This window comes from Ciona intestinalis, chromosome 9, assembly GCF_000224145.3.
Source record: "Ciona intestinalis chromosome 9, KH, whole genome shotgun sequence".
Taxonomy (NCBI): domain Eukaryota; kingdom Metazoa; phylum Chordata; class Ascidiacea; order Phlebobranchia; family Cionidae; genus Ciona; species Ciona intestinalis.
Window position 1 is genome coordinate 2,640,376 of NC_020174.2, and position 20,671 is coordinate 2,661,046.

The window sequence follows — 20,671 nt, forward strand, 5'->3', positions numbered from 1 at the left end:
GTTTTTTCAATAATCATAGATATATTTTTTTAGATTATGCAAAACTAAAAACTGATGAAATTTTTCTTAGTTGAAAATGAGATTTCATTTGGAAATGGCCACGGTGCTTGGTCGGCTTCATTTGATGATCCCAACAAATGGATACAAGTTGATTTGGCGGATAGATCAGAAGTTAAAGGGATAATTACGCAGGTTAGGTTGTACATTACTGTGACATTTAATATGACGCAGAGTCAAAAATCTTACACAAATATACCTTTTTCTTACATTTCCCACAATTGCCTGCGCATTCCTAACGCACTGTAATGAGAATCTCAGATTTTTTAACAAAGAGTGCTTGCATTTTGAGTGGGTAGACACTAAAATGGGGTATGTTTTCGAACAACTCCTATTCACTGTGACGAGTATGCCATCCTAGTTTTCCGTAAATGATTGTGTTTGAATAAATGTAACTTTATCCTCACGTGGGCAGAAAACCACAGTTGTTATAACCAAATGTTCTGTTTCATACACCTCGTGCCAGCTTATGAGTTTCCAAGTATGTTACTTTGTGGGTGATTATATTTTTTTAAATTTTTTTCTGTATGACTGAAAACTTGGATCAGAAATATCACAATTAGAAATTTTAGAATTACCTTAACGTTAAGAAATACCATAACATTAGTTCATTATCCTGCATAATTATAACAAAAACCATAACTTAAAACAGCAAAAACATAAAACAACACTACTTTAAACAGGCAACAGCTATAAAGAAATTCTTTCTATGAAAATTTTATAGATTAAAAAATATTAGTTTGAAACAGATTAGTATGTAATATGATAAAAACATCTCAAACCGATAACTTTAATAATACTTGCACGTAGGGTCGTAATGGGATCATACAATACTCTGAGAGACAGTGGGTAACGTCATTTAAAGTGTCATACAGTCAAGATGCAAGTTCAGGCAAATGGGAATTTGTTTCCGATGAAAATGGTGATCCAATCGTAAGTTTTGTTTCAACATTTTTATTTTTCTCTACCTTAATTATACCTTTAAATAGATATTAAAAATGATTATTTTTTTTCAGGAAATGTGTGGTGGCAAAATCTTTAAATAAAACTAATATTTCTGGTAAAAAATTATAGTAATTTATTAAACCTAATCAGAACATACTGGGTATTGTTGGTAGAGTGCAACAGTCATGCCTTTTATCGACTCAGTTATGCATTTCTAGTTTTATCCATACGCGTGTTTTAACAACCTTTTTTTATTGTTACTTTTAATTTTTTACTTTATTTAAAACTTTTCCGATCTTTGTTACAATGGCCCAAGAGTCAAAATAAAGACACGTACACCTGCTGTATTTACAGGGTAAATTACAAGGGAATTTCTTTCTATACAACTTGTTACGCCTTTTTCAAACCACTACTTCTTGGTGGTAAAACAGTCAAGTCTTATTTACAAATCCTAATCTACAGGAAATGTTTACGCTTAACTGGCTACTTGTCCAGAATTTTAAAATCAGTTTTGTTTTTCAGATTATTTAAATGCACTATTATACCTATAACTATAATACATAAATAATGTTTTATAAAACAGGAATTTCCAGCAAACTCTGATCAAAACACCCAAGTCACCAACTTATTTCCCCGACCCCTCATTGCTCGTCACATGAGATGTCACCCGATAACTTGGTTTGATGCTCCTTGTATGAGGTTGGAATACATTGGCTGTAAAAGCTGTGAGTGCATTTGTATTAAAGTTTTATACATAGTAGGGTGAGGAAGGATGGGACACCTTTTCATTCTATTTTCTTGTCTCATTTGGTAGTAAACAAAGAACATTCAAAGAATTATAAAACCGTATCCACCTGACCCCCATAGACAGTTGCTAATTGTTTACACAATCAGGATATTTAGATGTTATGTGCAAAAGGTGTCGCATTTTACCTCGCAGTAATATAAATACGCTGTTGCTGGCAGGCATGCATGTTGTACGCCTGGCAGGGTTCTCACAATTTTTATAATTAGGATCTGAAAGGATCCTTTTTTAGGAAATCCGTGTAGGTGGCTTCATGAAGTTATACTTGTAAGTGTCTTGCCCAGGACACATCTGCCAACAATAATAGTAGTGACAAGCCTCAAATCCATAACGTTTTTGTTGTATTTATAGCATTTTTTCTTATTTTTAGAAAAAGTTAATTCATTTGGAAAATCTATATTCAATTTACACAAAAAAAAAAATTTTCTTAAAAAATAAAAAATAGTTTATATTCCACAGCATGTGTTAACAAGCTTGGAATGAACAGTGGTCTTATTGCTGATGATCATATAACGGCATCAAGTCAGAAGAATGGAAGGGAAGCAACAAAAGCCCGTCCACCAGTTGATTCAAGTAATTCTCATAAAAATGTTAAATTCCCAATTTGAATGAATAAATAAAAGTAATTTACCTTAATCTCGTGTGGCCAGAAAATGACAGTCGATAAACACGGGTGTTCAGTTTCATACATCTCATGCCAGTTTCATGTTACCAAGTATGTTATTTCATGGGTGAATGTAGATATTTATTTTTACATTTTCAGTTGTGTATTATGTATTTTGAAAAGTATTCCTGGCCCTACATCATGTCTATAATTTAAGGTGAGGTCTTGGTAACGTTTTCAAGCCATGCCCCTCTTAATAATATCTGTAAAACGCACACTCACTTTTTGCTTAGATAAATACACATAGTCATAACTCATAATACAACTTGTTTTTTTTTCACTTGTGAATTTTTTGTAAAAAATATTTTGTTTAGATGAATGCTTAGCAAGCGCTTCAGATAATGGAGCTAACTATCGTGGTTGGATTTCAAAAACTGTATCAGGAATAACTTGTCAGGATTGGTCTTCTCAATCACCTCATCCCCACAGCTTGTAAGTAAATCCTACCAAACATTCTTGGACAAACTTATCACACAAAATGTGGTACAAATATAAGTGGGCACGGACACATGGTGTATATGAAACTGAAACACAAAGTGTGCAATAGAAAACTCGTGTTTACGTCTAAGTAGCACCTCCACAAATATAAACAACAAATATGTTTAAAACGCATTGATCCAGTTATATAATTTCAGTAACAACAACAACAAGTAAATAAAAACCAATGTTAATTTAATTAACTGCAGTAAAAAAATGCCAGAAAATTAGTTTTAGGAGAATATGGCCGTTAGCAACAGAAGTTATATAAATTATAACACATGAAAAACCTTAAATAAAACCTTTTTAAAATCTAATTGTCTGTCAAGACTATGTTTATATTCGTGCTGTCATATATCACAAAGTATTTGATATCTATGTATCGTATCACATGATCACATCATATTTCATAACCATGCTTTTAACTCGATAGGCTCGACTAACAACATACCAAACTAACTAAGTCCAAGTCTAGTCTTTAAATATTAGAACTAGACAGTGGAACACTATACAAACCACTGAAACAACAATTGTAGTAAAAAAAATTAGTTTTAGGTAAAAAGGTTCATTAGCAATGGAAGTTATTTTAATTACAGCACATCAGACAAATACCCAACATCAGATTTACGGAATAATTTTTGCCGAAACCCTGATGGGAAGTCCTCACCCTGGTGTCTTACTACAGATCCTAATGTGGAATGGGAAAGTTGTTTTGTACCAGTTTGCCCAAGTGAGTCTTTCCTTCTGCTGTTGTTGTTACCAGGCATACTGTTATATATAACTACATAGCTCTTCTATTAAAATCGTGTAAACAAATGTTTTATCTACATTACAGAGTTTTCAATGGAACAGTTTTTAATTATTTTTTTTATGTTTTTTTTTTATGTTTTGTCCACATTACAGAGTTTTAATGGAATATTATTTATACACTAAGACTTTTTCTGTTTTTTATTAAGTTTCAGTACAAATGCGCAAAATTATTTTTTATAAATAAATGTAGCTTGTTTTATCCTCGATGGCGGAAAACGGCAATTGCTATAAACATGCTATGTTTCATACATCTCGTACCAGCTTACGAGTTACCACATATGTCACTTTGAGGGTAATGACTTTTTTGTGTTATATGACTAACAATTTAAACAATTAGTTAGTGACCACTGGGTTGGAGCAATTGCCGTTAAATGCCCATGGACACATACGCCCACAATGGTAGCAGCTTGGACCCATAACCTCTGAGTTAGAGACAGGTGTGCCACAGTCTCTTATGTTCTAAAAACCTAAGGCAAATATTGTTACCACAAACTTTATTTTTTTAGGTTATTTAGGTTCTGGTTGGTCACCCACATCCACAAGTTCATCACAATATATTCAAGTTATGTTTGATGATTATTACAAAGTAAGAATTTATTAATTATCCTTAGTTCAATCTTTATATAAATACCTTGGATGTAAACAAATAAAGATTCCTGGAAATGTCACTGCTGTTACTATGACCCAGTAACTTATTAACTGATATACAAACAATTGCATTGCAATGTACCTGTTGGTATGATTGTCAAGCATGGCAAACATTTTTTTGGTTTTGTTTTCCAATAAAATTCCATTGCGAATAAATAGATTTAGAAAAAAATCCGCACATACATTGTTGGAAATATATATTCTTCCATTTAGGATTTATCTTTAATATAAATGTATAAAATCAATGCAAAGGGTGTTTAATTAAACAGTGCAAATCCGATAAAAAAATTAAATTTGTTTTAAAATTTTTTAAATTTGTTTTGTCCAAATATTTTTTCAATCTGATCCCACTAGGTGTCAGGTGTAACAATATACGGAACTACATCGTCGTTGGCAACATACCAGATCGGTTTCAGTGACGATGGGAGTAATTTCAAGTTGTACCAGGACCAAACTGGTTCTAACCACGTAAGTAAATTATTACACACAGTGTATTTTGGTGTATGTTGATTTATGTTAAATATTAATACCTTATGTGGATAATATGACGTGTGAATTAAATGTTAGTGTACTACGTTGCAATTAGTCTCATTCTGTTTGTTCACGTCAAATCAAAACATAAAATAAACAAAGAAATAAAATTTAGCTATTTCACAGCTATATGCTATAAGTGATTTTTAGCTTTTTGCCTGGATATCATTTATATTACTGTGGGGTAAGATGGGACAACGTTAGCACATAATATTCAAATATCATGATCGTGTTTTAAACCAATAACAACCATATATAAAAGTCGTTAGGATATGGTTTTATAATTCTTTGAATGCTCTATATCCACTACCAAATGGGATGAGGAAATATAATTAGAAGGTGTCCCATCTTCCCCCACCTTACTATTTAAAAAAATGGTTTACTAAACTTTTTTATATATTCTTATGTTGGGGTAATGTTCAAACATTGTCCTCCATTCTTAGTCCCTGACATACTTTGCTGTAAGATCTCACCCATATAAATAAAATATGGAAAGATTATTTTACTTTCAATGTGTTCAGGTATTTACTGGACTGACAAATGGCTTGACCGAGTACACAGACATTTTGCGTGAACCGGTTTCAACGAGATTCATCCGGATTTATCCACAATCATGGAACAATGATCCAATCATGCAGTTTGAACTACTCGGCTGTTATGTCAATAACAGAGTAACTTGTAAAGGTTGGTTAAAAATATTTCCTCATGTGGATAACAGTAAAAATGTATGTAAAAATACAAGGATAGGGTAACTTCGACTACAATAATAATAACTTTACTTGTCTCTTCGATTACGGTAGCGAAGATTTAGAAATATTTTAAACGAAAAGACAGGATATAGCAAAAAAACAACAGTTGTTAAAACACGCTTGCAGTTAAAAACATATTTACATTTAATTGGAAAAAATCTAATAGAATCAAATCTACTTATGTCTTTTTTTTATCAGTGGCCTACAACTGGATTCCTACACTAGGTGTGCCATAGAATAATCATAATCCAACTGTAAATAAAGTAGAATTTTGATTTATTCATTTAATCTGCAATTGGTACTATAATAATGAAAAGTCTAAAATAATATATATTACGAAATGGTTTAATTTTAATAAAATAGAGTTTGTATTGGGATTAAAAAAGGCTGTAGAGCATTGCGTATGCACTTCTTAACACAATTTTAAAGTATAACCATTGGGGTAATTGGCTAATCCTGGCCTAAATCCTAGGATCCATTGCGTGCCATGCTGCGGGACCTCACCCACAGAATAAAATGGGTAGCCGAATTTTCCTGAAGTTTTCCTTCTTTATTACAGACACAGGCACAATATGGTCAGGTGACACAGATACGTTCACGCTTGACTGCCCAGGAGGTTGTGTTGAGGATATTGGGGCAGGAACTGTGTGGGGAACAGATGTTTATACCTTGGTATGTATGTTGCTGCTGGTTCCCTTTGTTGTTTTAATTAATTTTTTTTTCATTACTGTCGCCAACCCTGTAGCACATTTGGTTAGTGCGCCTGCGTTTAAGAGGTAATGGGTTCAAGGTTCTTTGCTGCTACCATTGTGGGCAACACTTAACCGCAATTGCTCCAACCCAGTGGTCACTAAGGGGTTGTCCAAATTTTCAGCTACACATTAAAAAAATTAAAAAAAAAACCAAAAATAATTACGCACAAATAACACACTTGGTAACTCGTAAAGTGGCTCGAGGTGTATGAAACAGAACACCTGTGTTTAACAACTGTCGTTTTCTGGCCACACGAGGATAAAGCAAGTTGGAACCGTTTATTCATTTAATTTTGTTATGTTGTCTGGTACAAATAGAAGAACTTCTGTTCCATAATTGTTACCAAAGTACTTGCATAAGAATGCATAATTGTTACCAAAGTACTTTAGGTTTACATTTTAGTATTCATCAGTAAATTTTACAGAAAATAGTCCTAAAAACAGGTGAAATACCTATTTTTGTGATTTTTTACAAAGCTTTGTAGCTCCACATAACTGACCCACACACTTTTTAAAAATTGCCGGAATGATATGTTTACCAAATACATTGGATCAGTTTTTTATGATTTTTTTTGCCCAGAATTCTGCTGTGTGTCCTGCAGCAGTACATGCTGGTAAAGTATTGAATTCACATGGGGGAAGTGTTATCATGCAAAACATGGGGGGACAGCTCTCATATCTTGGTACATACAGGAATGGAATCACTTCACAATCGTAAGTTTAATAACTGCAGTTGGAATAATGTTGCGATGTACACAATGTTTATTGTCATACAACAATAATAATAACAACTTTATTTGTCTCTTCGATTACCGTAGTGAGGGTTTAAAAATATTTTAAATAAAAAGACAGAACATAGCGACAAAACAACAGTTGTTAAAACCTGCTTATAGTTAAATACATATTTATACTTAAATGGATGAAAATAAGCATGGCCATCACACCTAGCAAACAAAATTGTATTTATGATCAATTACAGTTACATGTAAAATTTTTTTAACTGTACAGCAGTGTAAACTGAAATAAAATATAATTTAATTTTTGTTTTTGTAGTTGTTACATCGCAGGCAATATTTGCAATTAAATTAAAAATGATTGTTTTTTTTTCAGTTTTGAATCTTATTCTGCTTCATTTGTGTTCAGTGGTCAAAGTAAGTTTGTATCCAAAAAAATTTTTTAAGCAACTCACCATGTGTTGTGTACATGTAATATGTTAAATGTAACAGTAAAGGTAAATATTATAATAGTAATAAGTTAAAATAGTTGCATTATTTATAATATGACGTGTAAATTTTGTTCCTTTCCTTTATAATAGGGGTGCCTAGACTGACATGTAAACCAAACCTTTAAAATATATTGAACATATGTAATAACCTATTCTTGTACCATATTTTCTTACTAAAGGGCCCTTGTTAAATATTTAGTTTCATTTAAACCCACAATTCAAAGCTCAAAATTTAAATTGATAAAAACATTTTTATGTTTTTATGTATTTGTTTAAAAAATGTTATGCCTTTGCCCATTTTGTTAAACATGTTATTTCTATGCCCATCTTGGTAAATATGTTATGTCTATGCTCATCTTGTTAAATATGTTATGTCTATGCTCATCTTGTTAAATATGTTATTTCTATGCCCATCTTGTCAAACATGTCATGTCTATGCTCATCTTGTTAAATATGTTATGTCTATGTTCATCAGGTTTGAGATGTGATGATGGTTGGTTGGCTTGGAAGGATCATTGTTATTACTTATCACCAAAAGGAATCCTTGTTAACTGGCATGATGCAAGATCTGCTTGTATCAGTTTAGGTGGTGACTTGGTGTCCATTCTATCTGAAGGGGAAAATAGTTTCATAGAATCGCAAGTATATGTTGCAGGTAACAACATGATGCTTTATACACTAAAATAAAACTATCACAAGTAGGAATAAAGAACAAAAATGTCTACCCACGAGACCACGATTGTCAAGAAGTTACCGATAAGCGGAGATTAGGTATATGAACCACAACGCAGGTGTTATAACGACTGCAGTTGCCCTGCTCCTGTGAGAATATATAAAAAATACCTTTAATTTGTGTAACTTTTATTTACAGATCCAGTTTACTTTACCTTTATTTTTTTGTATTTTACTTTACAGACCTAGGAGATGATGTATGGATTGGATTAAACGATCTGGATACAGTTAATTACTACTTGTGGGCAGATGGAACTCCTGTTACAATGACTAAGTGGTTTTGGGATGAACCTAAATCAACAGTACGTATTTTAATTGTTATACAAGTCCATTTACACATAATTTTTTCATTCCTACTTTTTTATTTATGTTAATTAGTTTTAACATAATCAATTTCCTGTTTATTGTGTTACCATGCTTTTTCCAGATAATTCTGCTTGAATAGTTTAAATCCATAGCATGAATTTAACGTAAATGGCTGGCTTTGTCTGCTAGGTGTAGACTACGCTTATTTTCTTTTCAATACATGTAAGCATGTTTTTAACTGTAAGCGTGTTTTAACAACTGTTGTTTTTTCTGTATATCCCGTCTTTTCGTTTAAAATAAATCTAAATCTTCGCTACCGTAATCAAAGATACAAACAAAGGTATTCTATTATGTTTTAAAGACTGTTTGTTTATTGTTAATTTTTATTGCCTTGTTGTTGTTAATAATTATGTTATTTTTTGTCAGATTTAAACCGGCAACTTAGACCTGTATGTATTGTAATACTTTTGCTTTAGGATTTATAACAATAAAATTTTTTGGGGGCAGACACACAGATGTGTGAACATTTACCGGTTTGAAGGTTATTGGAACGATAAAAAATGCGATGAATTGTTGCCGTACATGTGTAAAAGTGAGAAGCAACTTCTTCCACCTCTCGTAACTCAACAACCTCCAATAGATGAAGGATGTGATCCAGGATGGAGGGCTTATGGTAAGAAGTTGTAAAATAATCTTATTTTTATATTTGCAATAGTTTAATATAAAAATAGAAATACACAAAATGTATTTTACTCGGGCCTTATAGCAAAGTTGGTTAGCGCGCCTGCCTTGAACTTAGAGGTAATGGGTTCAGGGCTTGTCGCTGTTATCATTGTGGCGTATGTATTCTTGGGCAAGACAATTAACGAAAATTGCTCAAGCCCAGTGGTCACTAATGGGTTGTTCAAACTATCAGCCATAAATAAAAAAAACCCACAAAGTAATTTGTAAGCTGGCATGAGGTTTATGAACACTCATGTTATAACGGCTGTCGTTTTCTGCTATACGAGAATAAAACAAGTTTTATTCATTCATTCATTTGTATATAGTTTGACTCTAAAATAAGAACACTCAAAATTTTATTTATTTTTGTATTGGTATATAGTTTGTTATAGAAGCAAAAAATAATCAATAAAAATTATATTAAAATGACCCTAAAGCAGAGCTTATGCTAAGAAAGGCAAAACGTTATTAAATTTGTTATTGCTTTGTGAATATAGTTTAAAATGTGAGCAGAAAAAAAATCTTAATTTTAAATTTTTTTATTTAGTAATTGTAAATATTGTTTGTCACGCAAGATGTATGCACTATATATATAATATTTATATGCCAGAGTTTATGTGGATTTGTTTTATGTGTCTATGAATTAGAGCCATAACCTGTTTAATTGTTTATAATACATAAAATGTCTTTGTTATAATTTATACTAACTTTTTATTTAAATGAGATACTAAATAGCTGGGTTCACAAATTTCAATGTGTTGCATTTAAGGGTCTTAGAAATTTATCTAAAACTTAAAAAAAAATTTTTAAGTTTTATTTATTTTTTCTCCTTAGAGTCTTCATGTTACAAAGCAAGCACAGACGAATACATGTTCATATACGCCAACAGACATTGTGAAGAAAATGGGGCAACATTAGCAAGTGTTCATGATGATTTTGAACAAGCATTCATATTTTCACTGGTGTGTTATTAATGTTTTGTTATTTTCTTATTCAGTTAACCTAAAATTTCACAGCTGTTTTTTTTCCATTAATTTTCTCATTCTTTTATACTAAATTAATATATATAACTTTATTTTTTTGCTGTGCTCCTGGTTTGTTGTTTTGCTGGTAATTTCCACATGTTTTTACTCTAAATTAATGAATGATTTCAACTTATTTATCCTCACGTGGCCATAAAATGACAGTTTTTAAACAAGGATGTTCTCTTTCATACACCTCGCGCCAGCTTACAAGTTACCACATGTGTAGCTTTGAAGGTTATTATTTGGTGATTTTTTATTTTTTGGAAAATTTGTAAGTGACTAATGGTTGGAGTAATTGCTGTAAGTTTCTTGCCCAAGGACAAATACGCCCACAATGGTAGCAGCGGCGGGCCTTGAACCCATTACCTCAGGGTTAATAGCATTGGACAATATACACGCATACCATATATCCGTAATTAACTTTTATACATTTACCATTACACAGGCAGTGAACACACTTCCAGCAGGGCTGGGTTACACTTCATGGATTGGGTTATCAGCCAAACTTACACAAAGTGGTTCATTGTATTACACATGGGAGACTGGGGAGTTGGTCACTTACACTAAGTGGGATAAAAATGAACCAGGTATGTATGTAACTTAAACTCATAGTGAAAAAATTTAAAAAGATACCCCCAAAATAATAACCAATAAAGTAACATATTTGGTAATTCGTAAGCTGGCACGAGGTGTATTGAACAAAACACCTGTGTTTAATGACTGTCGTTTTCCGGTCTCGTAAAGTAAGTTACATTCATGCATTTAACTTATTTTTACTAATGTAACGGGCAAACAACAGTTGTTAAACACGGGTGTTTTGTTTAATACACCTCGTGCCAGCTTACGAATTACCAAATATGTTACTTTATTGGTTATTATTTTGGGGGTATCTTTTTAACTTTTTTACTACGAGTTACCATGCCCACTTACGAGTTACCATGTATGTAACTTTGTGTGTAATTATTTTTTTAGGAATATTTTTATATTTTGTAACGTATAACTGGCAATTTAAATAAAGGAACCACTGGGTAGGAGACTTGGAGTAACTGCCGATAAGTACTTCTTAAAATATTGCACTAGTGCTTGGGGCTTGTTACTCTGGCAAATTTCTAATATTTTATATAAATTAATAATAATAACTTATTTTAAACGAAACAACAGGATATAGCGATAAAACAACAGTTGTTAAAACACGCTTACAGTTAAAAACATATTGATATTTAATTGAAAAAAATAGGCCTGGTCGCTACACCTAGCAGACAAACTAGCCATTTATGTTATATATAAGTAAAAAAAAATATATGTTTTTAATTCCTTTATTTTTATAGATGTAAGATTTTCTTGTGCGTTCCCATTTGTATACCAAGGTGTAACATACTATGAATGTACAACTTATAACCACCCTGGTGGTATAAAGGACACACCATGGTGTAGCATTGATCCAGTGTATAGAGGAAGATGGGTGGATTGTGGAAATGGTAACGAATATGGTTGTACATACATGGATGACCAAACAGGTAACGACACTATGTCAAAACTTTTACTTATTTCATGTTTTTTTAACTTGAAATTTTTATTAATATTTGTCTAAATATTAAGTTAAGTTCTTTTGGGGAGTTTTATTAGTTTTATTCAAGTATTTTTTCTTTATAATTATTTATATAAACTTTTCCAAAATACCTAAAAACTTGATGTTTTAATTAAAATATATATAGATCATTTGTGCCATAAACATTTTATATTGTAGCTCCAAATTAAAGAAGTTATTTCAAATCAATAAAAACGTATTTAAGGTCTAGATACAAAAGGTGTTACCAGTTATAGTACTGTGAGAAAATATGGGACACCTTTAGCACATAATATCCAAATATTCCGATTGTGTTTAAAACAATTAACAACGGTCAATGGGAGTCATGAGGATACAGTCTTATAATTCTTTGAAAGAATGGGATGGGAAAATAGAATGAAATAGTGTTTTTTCTTCCCAACCCTACTTTATGAGCATTGAATTAATTATTTTGAACTCAATAAATACCTTAAATAAATATCCTCAAACTGACATAGAACTTACACAAGTATATTTTCTATATCTATCTGATTTGTAAACAATTTTGAAGTACATATTTCTCTAAATTAGGTTTCTGGCAGATTGATATTTGTGGTCAGAATCGATATTATGTTTGTGAGAAAGACAGAGTTGGTTATACACAGCCATCCACAACTACAATAGATCCAACAGCAAGCTGTAGTAAGGGTTGGTATGGTGATGAAAGTACTGCTGCGTGCTACCAGGTAAGCATTATTATCCCTTTTTCTTCAATTATGATAGCGATGTTTTTGAAATATTTTTATCGAAAAACAGGATATAGCGACAAAACAACAGTTGTTAAAACACGCTCACAGTTCAAAACATATTTACATTTAATTGAAGCAAATTTAGCGAGGTTGCAACACCTAGCAGACAATGAGCCATTTATGTTTTATTATTTACAAGTTAAACTTATAGAAACAAATATACTAGTTCATAACCCCTGTTCCAATATTCAGTTCCTTTTATTAGATCAACAGTTTCACGGATCAAGCAAGTCGCGCGTCGTGGCAAGATGCGTTGGATCATTGTCGAGCACAACAAGCGGATCTCGTTTCAATCCATAGTTATGAGGAGGAAGCTGCAGTGAGCAACTTTGTTGTGCAGGATGGTGTTTTTTCGAGCACTTCCTTTTGGATGGGGTTAACCTCATTAGATGACGATAGTGGTTACGCATGGACCGACGGTAAAATTGTGTTTATAATAATAATAACATTATTGGTCTCTTCGATTACCGTAGCAAAGATTTAAAAAATTTTAAAACAAAAAGACAGGATATAGAGACAAAACAACAGTTGTTAAAACTTGCTTACAGTTAAAAACATATTTTTGCATATTTATATCAGTATTGGGGTAATACGCCAATTTGGCATATATTTTAGGTCCCATGACATGTCTCGTCGAAAGATTTGCATATATAGAATAGTCGAATCGAAACAGGTATCTAGGGCAAAACATTTAACTGCAATTACTCCAACCCAGTTGTCCCATATGGGTTGTCTAAACTATAAGCTATACATTAAAAAAAAATAAAAATAATCACTCACAAAGTTACATACAGGGTAACTTGTAAGCAGGAATAAGGTGTATAAACAAAACATCCGTGTTATATAATGATTGTCATTGCTCTGTCACGCATGAATAAAACAAATTCAATTTATTACCAAACTAATATTTTGTAGGAACTCCTGTTAGTTACACAAACTGGGCAACTGGGGAACCAAGCGACCACAATGGTTTAGAAAACTGTGTTGAAAGTCAGTTCAGTTACTCATCTCCGTAAGTATAACTACTGTAAAAGTTTTTTTTGTACTGGTCTGGTGCTACGAAAATGTAAAAGACAAAAATCAAGTCCAACCAATTGTACAATAAGAGAGATATATTTTGCCTAAATGGCTTCGTCAGTCTCTTACTTCAATAAATCAAGAGACTGACGATGTATATCTTTGTACTGGTATGATGATTATTATTACATATTTTTAAAAACAAATTTAAACTCTTTCCAAAAAAAACGTTCCAAAAAAAACTTTTTTTTTTGTAAAAATAAATGAGTTTTTATTTTAAACTTGGTATGTAACGAAAATATTTTTAAGTTAATTGGTATTATATTTCTCAAACCAAATTTAATCTCTCCCCCCCAAAAAAAATATTATGCTGCATAAATTGTTTTACTAAATATAGTAAATGTACTTTGTTTAATTTGCTAATACACGACATCCCAGGTGGAATGATTTAAATTGTGATGCGCTTCGAAACTGGATTTGTAAAATTCCGAAAAATAAATTTCCTCGTCCCCCACCCACTCTACCACCACCTGGTGGCCAACCATCGACTGAATGCGGACTGGACGAACAATGGGTAATTATGATCCCATAATTAACATTTATGATGATAACTTTTTTTGTCTCTCCCATTACGGTAGTGAAGATTTAAAAATATTTTAAATAAAAATACAGGATATAGCGACAAAACAACAGTTGCTTTACCACGCTTACAATTAAAAAAAAATTTAGAATTTTTTAAAGAAAATAAGCGCGTAGAACTTGCAAAGAAAGTTGAGTAAAGACAACACCCTTTTAGATGGATTTTTGCCACAATAGGGTGCCTGTCACAATAAGCAAAAATCTGAGTCCAAACTTTTCTTGAAATTACACTTTAAGTGTTTAACAGCCATAGCTATGAAACAATGCTTCTTTATCTATTTTATCGTTTGTTAATTATAACGACTGTCGTTTTGCTCTTATTTCCCCTTTTTTTGCTAGGTTGATTTTACATGACCTTTATTGTTGTATTTGAAGGAATAGTATAATTAAAATAAATTTAATTTGCATTTTTTTAATACTTGTAATAATTTATATTATTACTCAATATATTTGTATTAAAACTACCATGATTTTCAACTATTATTAACATTTTAGATTCGGTTCCAGCCAAGTTATGGACTTGACAAATGTTATTTATTTGTTGATGACATCACTGTGGGTTGGTCGTTTGCTGAGAAAAATTGTACGGCTCGGGGTGGACACCTTGTGGCCATTCACAGCGCTGATGAAAACTCATTTTTATTGAGTCGTGCTTCAAAAACAACAGCGAGTAATATGTGGATTGGTTTAAGGGTAAGTGGGAACTTAATGGGTTTCAAAACCTATAAAGTATGTTTTGTGCATTTGAAACTCAGTAGGGGTGTATAAATAATAAATGGTAGGGTGAGGGAAGATGGGACTCCTTTAGCGCATAATATCTAAATATTCTTTAAATAATTAACAACGTTTTGTAAGAGTAGTGGGAAAATAGTTTTATAATTCTTTGAATGTTCTTTGTTTACTACCAAAGGGTAAGAGAAAACAAAACAAAAAGGTGTCCTATCTTTCCCCACCCTAATATATCTGGTTTGTTGGACGTAGGAGAAGTTGTTCATGTTTTAAATTGACCGAACACATGATGTGTAGAAATAGAATATGTGTGTCTACTGTATAAGAAAACGAGCAAGTTTTGACTGTGTATTAAAGTTGTATACATCATAATACTCAGTTGTATGATTCTGTGTGTATGCATTAGGATGCTGTAGTTGAAGATGTAGAATTGCTCTAAGTTCGTCTAGTATAATATTACATGTAAAAATTACCAGTGGGCATGTGGTTCTGATAGTTCTTTTTTTATTTAACATTTTTTTGTTAAACTTTTTTATTAAAATTTCTTAATTACATTTTTTTTAAAATTTTTTATTAAGTTTTTATTAAAAATTTTTTTCCAAATTTTTTAATTATTTTTATTCAAAATTTTACCTTTAGGTGATGGCTGGTGGAGATGGAACTACGTTTGCTTGGGCCGATAATTCACAACTCGATTACATTAATTGGGCACCTGGTGAACCTAATGGTTATCTGGGGCAAGAAGGTAATTATTACTATATATATTCTTAGTCATGATTAAAACAAAGGATAACAGATAAAACTGAAATAATCATCCGTTTTATGAATCAAAAGAGAATTATTTGCATTTTAGACTTAGGATGTAAGGAACAAATCGTTTGTAATAACTGTAGTTTTTCATTTTTTTTCTGTCTTTATTCCTTTGTAAACTTTTCTGATTCCGTTAATGTGATCAAAAAAAAAAATAAATTAATCCATTTAAATGTAGACAAAACAATTCTATTATTATTACCCCTTTTTTACATTTGTATAAAATATACAACCAATTTTATATTTTCAGATTGTGCTGAGTTGTCATCAGGTGGGGGATTGTGGAATGATAACAACTGTGGCAAACCATCTGGATATATTTGTGAGAAATATATTGGGTCAGATACTGTGGTGGTTCCCCCTACCCCAGCTGCTAGCGGGGGGTGTCCTGCAGGTATGTTGAATTATTTGTTGAGGTTTCTATTCTATATGGGTTAGGTCACTATTCGATGACTTGGGAAATACCAATTAGTGACCACTGGGTTGGAACAAGTCCATTTAGTGTTTTGGAAACATGCCAATCAGCATTTGTAAAATTGAAAAAATCGTTTTCAGTGTATTCTTTATGATACAAGTTTTTAACCACTTAGTCACAACATTGGCCTTGTAACATGGCTTAGATATGGATATACCACATTATTGTATATCCTTGGTTCTTGTATTCCAAACTAAAAAAATAGACCAGAGTTGTTTCTGTTTATAATACATTATTTTTAAAATAAATTATTTTATACTAAATAGAAATATAATATTTTATACTACTTGTAAAAAAACACACACAGAATCCCAAACAATATTTTTTCTGTTTAAAAAAGGTTTTTACTCATATGGTAATCGATGCTGGTATTTTGGGGGAGTGAAATCAGATGATAAAATTACATGGTATGATATGCTGGATGCATGTGCTGCATTATCTGCTGAAGCTGTTTCTATTCTTAACTCTTATGAACAGGTAAGAAAATTTGAATGTAACTTGCTTTATTCTCGCGTGTCCAAAAAACAACAGTCGTTATAACTTATAACATGAGTGTTCTGTTTCATACACCTCGTGCCAGCTTTACTTTTTGTGTAATTACTTTTTTGAATTGTTTTGATTTTTTATGTATGGCTGATAATTTGGACAGCCCATTAGTGACTACTGGGTTGGAGCAATTAATGTCAAGTGACTTGCCCGAGGACAAATATGCCCAAAATGATAGCAGCAACAAGCCTTAAACCTATTACCTTGGTGAAACAGTGTGTCTTATTGCACATCATACATGCTTCATACACATTGTGTCTGCCTATCTTGATGTGTAAAATCAAAACATATGTGACACATATACATTGTATAAGAATTTGTATTCATGCATTACACTTTAGGCACAAGAATTTATTAATTATAATATCAATTTCAAAGCCTAAAGTTTTTTTTCTCTCTGCTTTTTATACACAAGAATTTGCTATTTGAAATATAAATTTCAACCTTATATTTCCCTTTTTATAAAATAATTTAAAAATGGCACTTTTTAAACCCAGGCTTATGTAGCAAGTATGTTGCCATCTGTCAATGGAAACTTATGGTTGGGTTTGTCCGGTGGAAATGCATTGACGTATCTTTGGAACGATCAATCGGAAGTAACTTACACAAACTGGGACATTGGTGAACCAAATGCATATTACGGAGTGAGTAATCACATAGTTTTTACTTTCAAACTCTGTTTATTAACTTTTACCATTTTCTCCCTTATGTTGCGGGTTAGTAAAAGTAAATTGACTTAATTACTATTAACCAGCTTCAATATATATAATAAGTGACATTCACACCTAATTTATTTCTAAAGTGTTTAAGGTTAAACCATATATATGGTCTATTTTATTCCATTCTACTATGTGAGGTCCTACAATGAGATATGATTGAACATAGAATGATATATATGATTAAAACACAAAATGATATATGATTGAAACAGAGAATGATTTAAGGATACATATGCCCACAATGGTAGCAACAATGAGCCTTGAACCCATTACCTCTGGGTTCGAGGCAGGCGTGCTAACCAACTGTGCTACGGCGCCGGACAAGGATGATATAGGATTAAAACATAAAGTGATATATGATTGAAACATAGGATGATGCTTGTGTTGAGATGAAATCAGGATCAGGAAATGGTAAATGGGGAGACACAAGTTGTTATTCATACAAAGCATATGCTTGTACAACAAGAAGGCAACCTTCATTATCTGACCCCACACAACCATCGTCTGAGTTATGTATAGATGGTTACATACCATGGGGGAATGGGATTTGTTACCAGATTGTTGATCAACTTTCAACTAGAAGTTTAGCATCAGCTACTTGCCAAGCACAAGGTAAGAATCTAAAGTTACAATATTAAATTTTTGATAAATTGCATCTAATTTTAATTTGCGTTTAAGTTTATGTAAATTAGAATTTAATGTTACAAAAATTATTTTTATAAATTAGAATCAAAAGTTACAAAATTTAAATTTATATAAATTGAAATATATAATGTAATAAAATTTTGTACAGAAATTATATTTTGAATTTATTCCAGGTGACAGTTACATTATGAGCATTGCTGATTCTTATGAAAACGACTTTTACAAAAGTTTATTCTGGAGAAATCTTCAAAGTGGCAACAACTTATGGCTTGGTCTCACTTTCACAAGCAAGGTTTTAACATATTTGAACTTGCAGTTTTTAACATATGGTAGGGTGGGGGAATATGGGACACATTTTCGTTCTACTTTCTTGTCCTATTTATAGAAAACAAATGACATTTAAAGATTTACAAAACTGTATCCTCACGACTCCCATAGACCAATGTTAATTGTTTAAAATACGATCAGGATATTTGAATATTATGTGCTAAAGGTGTCCCATCCTCCCCCACAGTACTCTATTTAACCATTCATGTGAAGGTAAAACAAGTAGATTAATTAGAATTATTACACCTATTATAATACATCATTACCAAAAGATATGGGTCAATGCTTGATGCTGCTACCATTATAGTTACATGTGTCACTGTGCATACCATATAACGGCCTTTGCTCCAACCTTGTCTTCACTAATGGGTTGTACAAATTGTCACCCACATAGATAAACAAACAAAAAAATCACTGTCCCAGAAAGTTACATGTATGGTAACTCATGAGCAGGCATGAGGTATTAACAGAACACAAATGTTATAACAACTGTCATGCCCTACCACATAAGGATTAACAAATTACATTTGTTCATTCACTTTCAGTATTATAACAACTGTTGTTTGATTAACTCGCTTTGAAGCTGACTCCTCCTGTTGTACAGGTCTTGTCTTTACGCACACTTTTGTTTCTATTAGAAGTTTAACCTGATAATATTTAAACATAAATGGCTGGTTTGTCTGCTAGGTGTAGGGCTACGCTTATTTTCTTCCAATTAAATGTAAATATGTTTTTAACTGTAAGCATGTTTTAACAACTGTTGTCATGTCGCTATATCTTGTCTTTTCTTTCAAAATATTTCTAAATCTTTACTACCGTAATCGAAGACACAAATAAACCCTATTATTATATTAATATTATAACTATCGATGCCCGTCAACGTGAGGATAAATAAGTTACATTCATTCATTCACCACCAGGTGGTAGTAGATGATGAAGGAACATCTGATATCGTGACGACATTTAAATGGGACGATGGCTGGCCCGTTGAATTTACTAACTGGGCGAAAAATGAACCAAATTCTGCAGCTCTTGGTGAAGGTTCAGGTTGTGCTATAATGAACAGGTACTTACTTTATAGTGGAGAAAATATAATAATATAAACCTATACCCAAAATTTGGTAACTTTTTTTTTAAAACAGTTGCATATTAACTGCAACAAACTTGAAAAAATCTAATATCTTAAAGCTAGACGTGAAAACAGTCGTTATAATCTGAGTGTTCTGTGTAATACACTTGTGCCAGCTTATGAGTTACCATGTGATCACTTGGTTGAAGCAATTGTCGTTAAGTGTCTTGCCCAAGGACATATACGCCCATATTTTATACTTGTTACTTACAAGCATGAAGTGCATACACAAACAATTGCCAATACAAATATTTAAGCAGAAATTGTGATAGGCCTGTTTATGGTTAGAAAGAAAAAAACTATTTAAAAAAAGGCGTCATTGTTACAGTGAAAGGGGAAAAAAATTTAGGAAAAAAATAAAGACGTCATTGTTACAATAAATAAAAGACGTCATTGTTACAATAAAAATAAAGTTGTGTAATTAATTTATAGTGATGGGACATGGACAGCTATGGGTCAAACCCTTTGTGGAACAAGTTCCAGTCCATATATTTGCAAACAGAACCTTATTACGTTACCAACCACGCCAGACCCCGGTGAAGGCAATTGTGATGCTGGGTTCTTTGCTTACGGAACAAACTGTTATTTTATTGAGGTTTGGATGATTTGAACTTGGTATTTAATATAGATTCAATGGGAATAAAAGTGATTTGTGCAAAAAATATAATCCTTTGTCTTGACACTACCATTTCTATTGGAAATTTAACTTTAAAAATAAAAACTTTTGTTTGCTACCATGCTTATTTCTTTTAATTAAATATGATTTTAACTGTAAATACGTTTTAGCAAATGTTGTTTTGTCAGTATATCTTGTTCTTTCATTTAAAATAT

The 20,671-nt window shown here is 32.0% G+C and overlaps 1 protein-coding gene across 1 annotated transcript in view; it reads left to right on the top strand.

The window, feature by feature from the left end:
- The window catches only part of LOC100175664 (macrophage mannose receptor 1-like), a 31,496-nt gene extending 11,046 nt beyond the window's left edge, over positions 1-20,450 (top strand). The window contains exons 18-48 of the mRNA XM_026835825.1: positions 71-192; positions 868-990; positions 1,586-1,727; positions 2,267-2,380; positions 2,786-2,903; positions 3,545-3,678; positions 4,265-4,344; positions 4,761-4,874; positions 5,459-5,621; positions 6,246-6,358; positions 7,019-7,152; positions 7,549-7,589; positions 8,139-8,318; positions 8,579-8,697; positions 9,209-9,374; positions 10,259-10,386; positions 10,895-11,036; positions 11,778-11,966; positions 12,587-12,741; positions 13,010-13,223; positions 13,720-13,816; positions 14,260-14,395; positions 14,956-15,153; positions 15,829-15,934; positions 16,250-16,393; positions 16,815-16,951; positions 17,518-17,664; positions 18,111-18,351; positions 18,558-18,676; positions 19,632-19,777; positions 20,273-20,450. Coding sequence (XP_026691626.1) covers positions 71-192; positions 868-990; positions 1,586-1,727; positions 2,267-2,380; positions 2,786-2,903; positions 3,545-3,678; positions 4,265-4,344; positions 4,761-4,874; positions 5,459-5,621; positions 6,246-6,358; positions 7,019-7,152; positions 7,549-7,589; positions 8,139-8,318; positions 8,579-8,697; positions 9,209-9,374; positions 10,259-10,386; positions 10,895-11,036; positions 11,778-11,966; positions 12,587-12,741; positions 13,010-13,223; positions 13,720-13,816; positions 14,260-14,395; positions 14,956-15,153; positions 15,829-15,934; positions 16,250-16,393; positions 16,815-16,951; positions 17,518-17,664; positions 18,111-18,351; positions 18,558-18,676; positions 19,632-19,777; positions 20,273-20,450 — 4,340 coding nt within the window. The remainder of the gene's footprint in view (positions 1-70; positions 193-867; positions 991-1,585; positions 1,728-2,266; positions 2,381-2,785; positions 2,904-3,544; positions 3,679-4,264; positions 4,345-4,760; positions 4,875-5,458; positions 5,622-6,245; positions 6,359-7,018; positions 7,153-7,548; positions 7,590-8,138; positions 8,319-8,578; positions 8,698-9,208; positions 9,375-10,258; positions 10,387-10,894; positions 11,037-11,777; positions 11,967-12,586; positions 12,742-13,009; positions 13,224-13,719; positions 13,817-14,259; positions 14,396-14,955; positions 15,154-15,828; positions 15,935-16,249; positions 16,394-16,814; positions 16,952-17,517; positions 17,665-18,110; positions 18,352-18,557; positions 18,677-19,631; positions 19,778-20,272) is intronic.
- Positions 20,451-20,671: the final 221 nt, after the last annotated feature.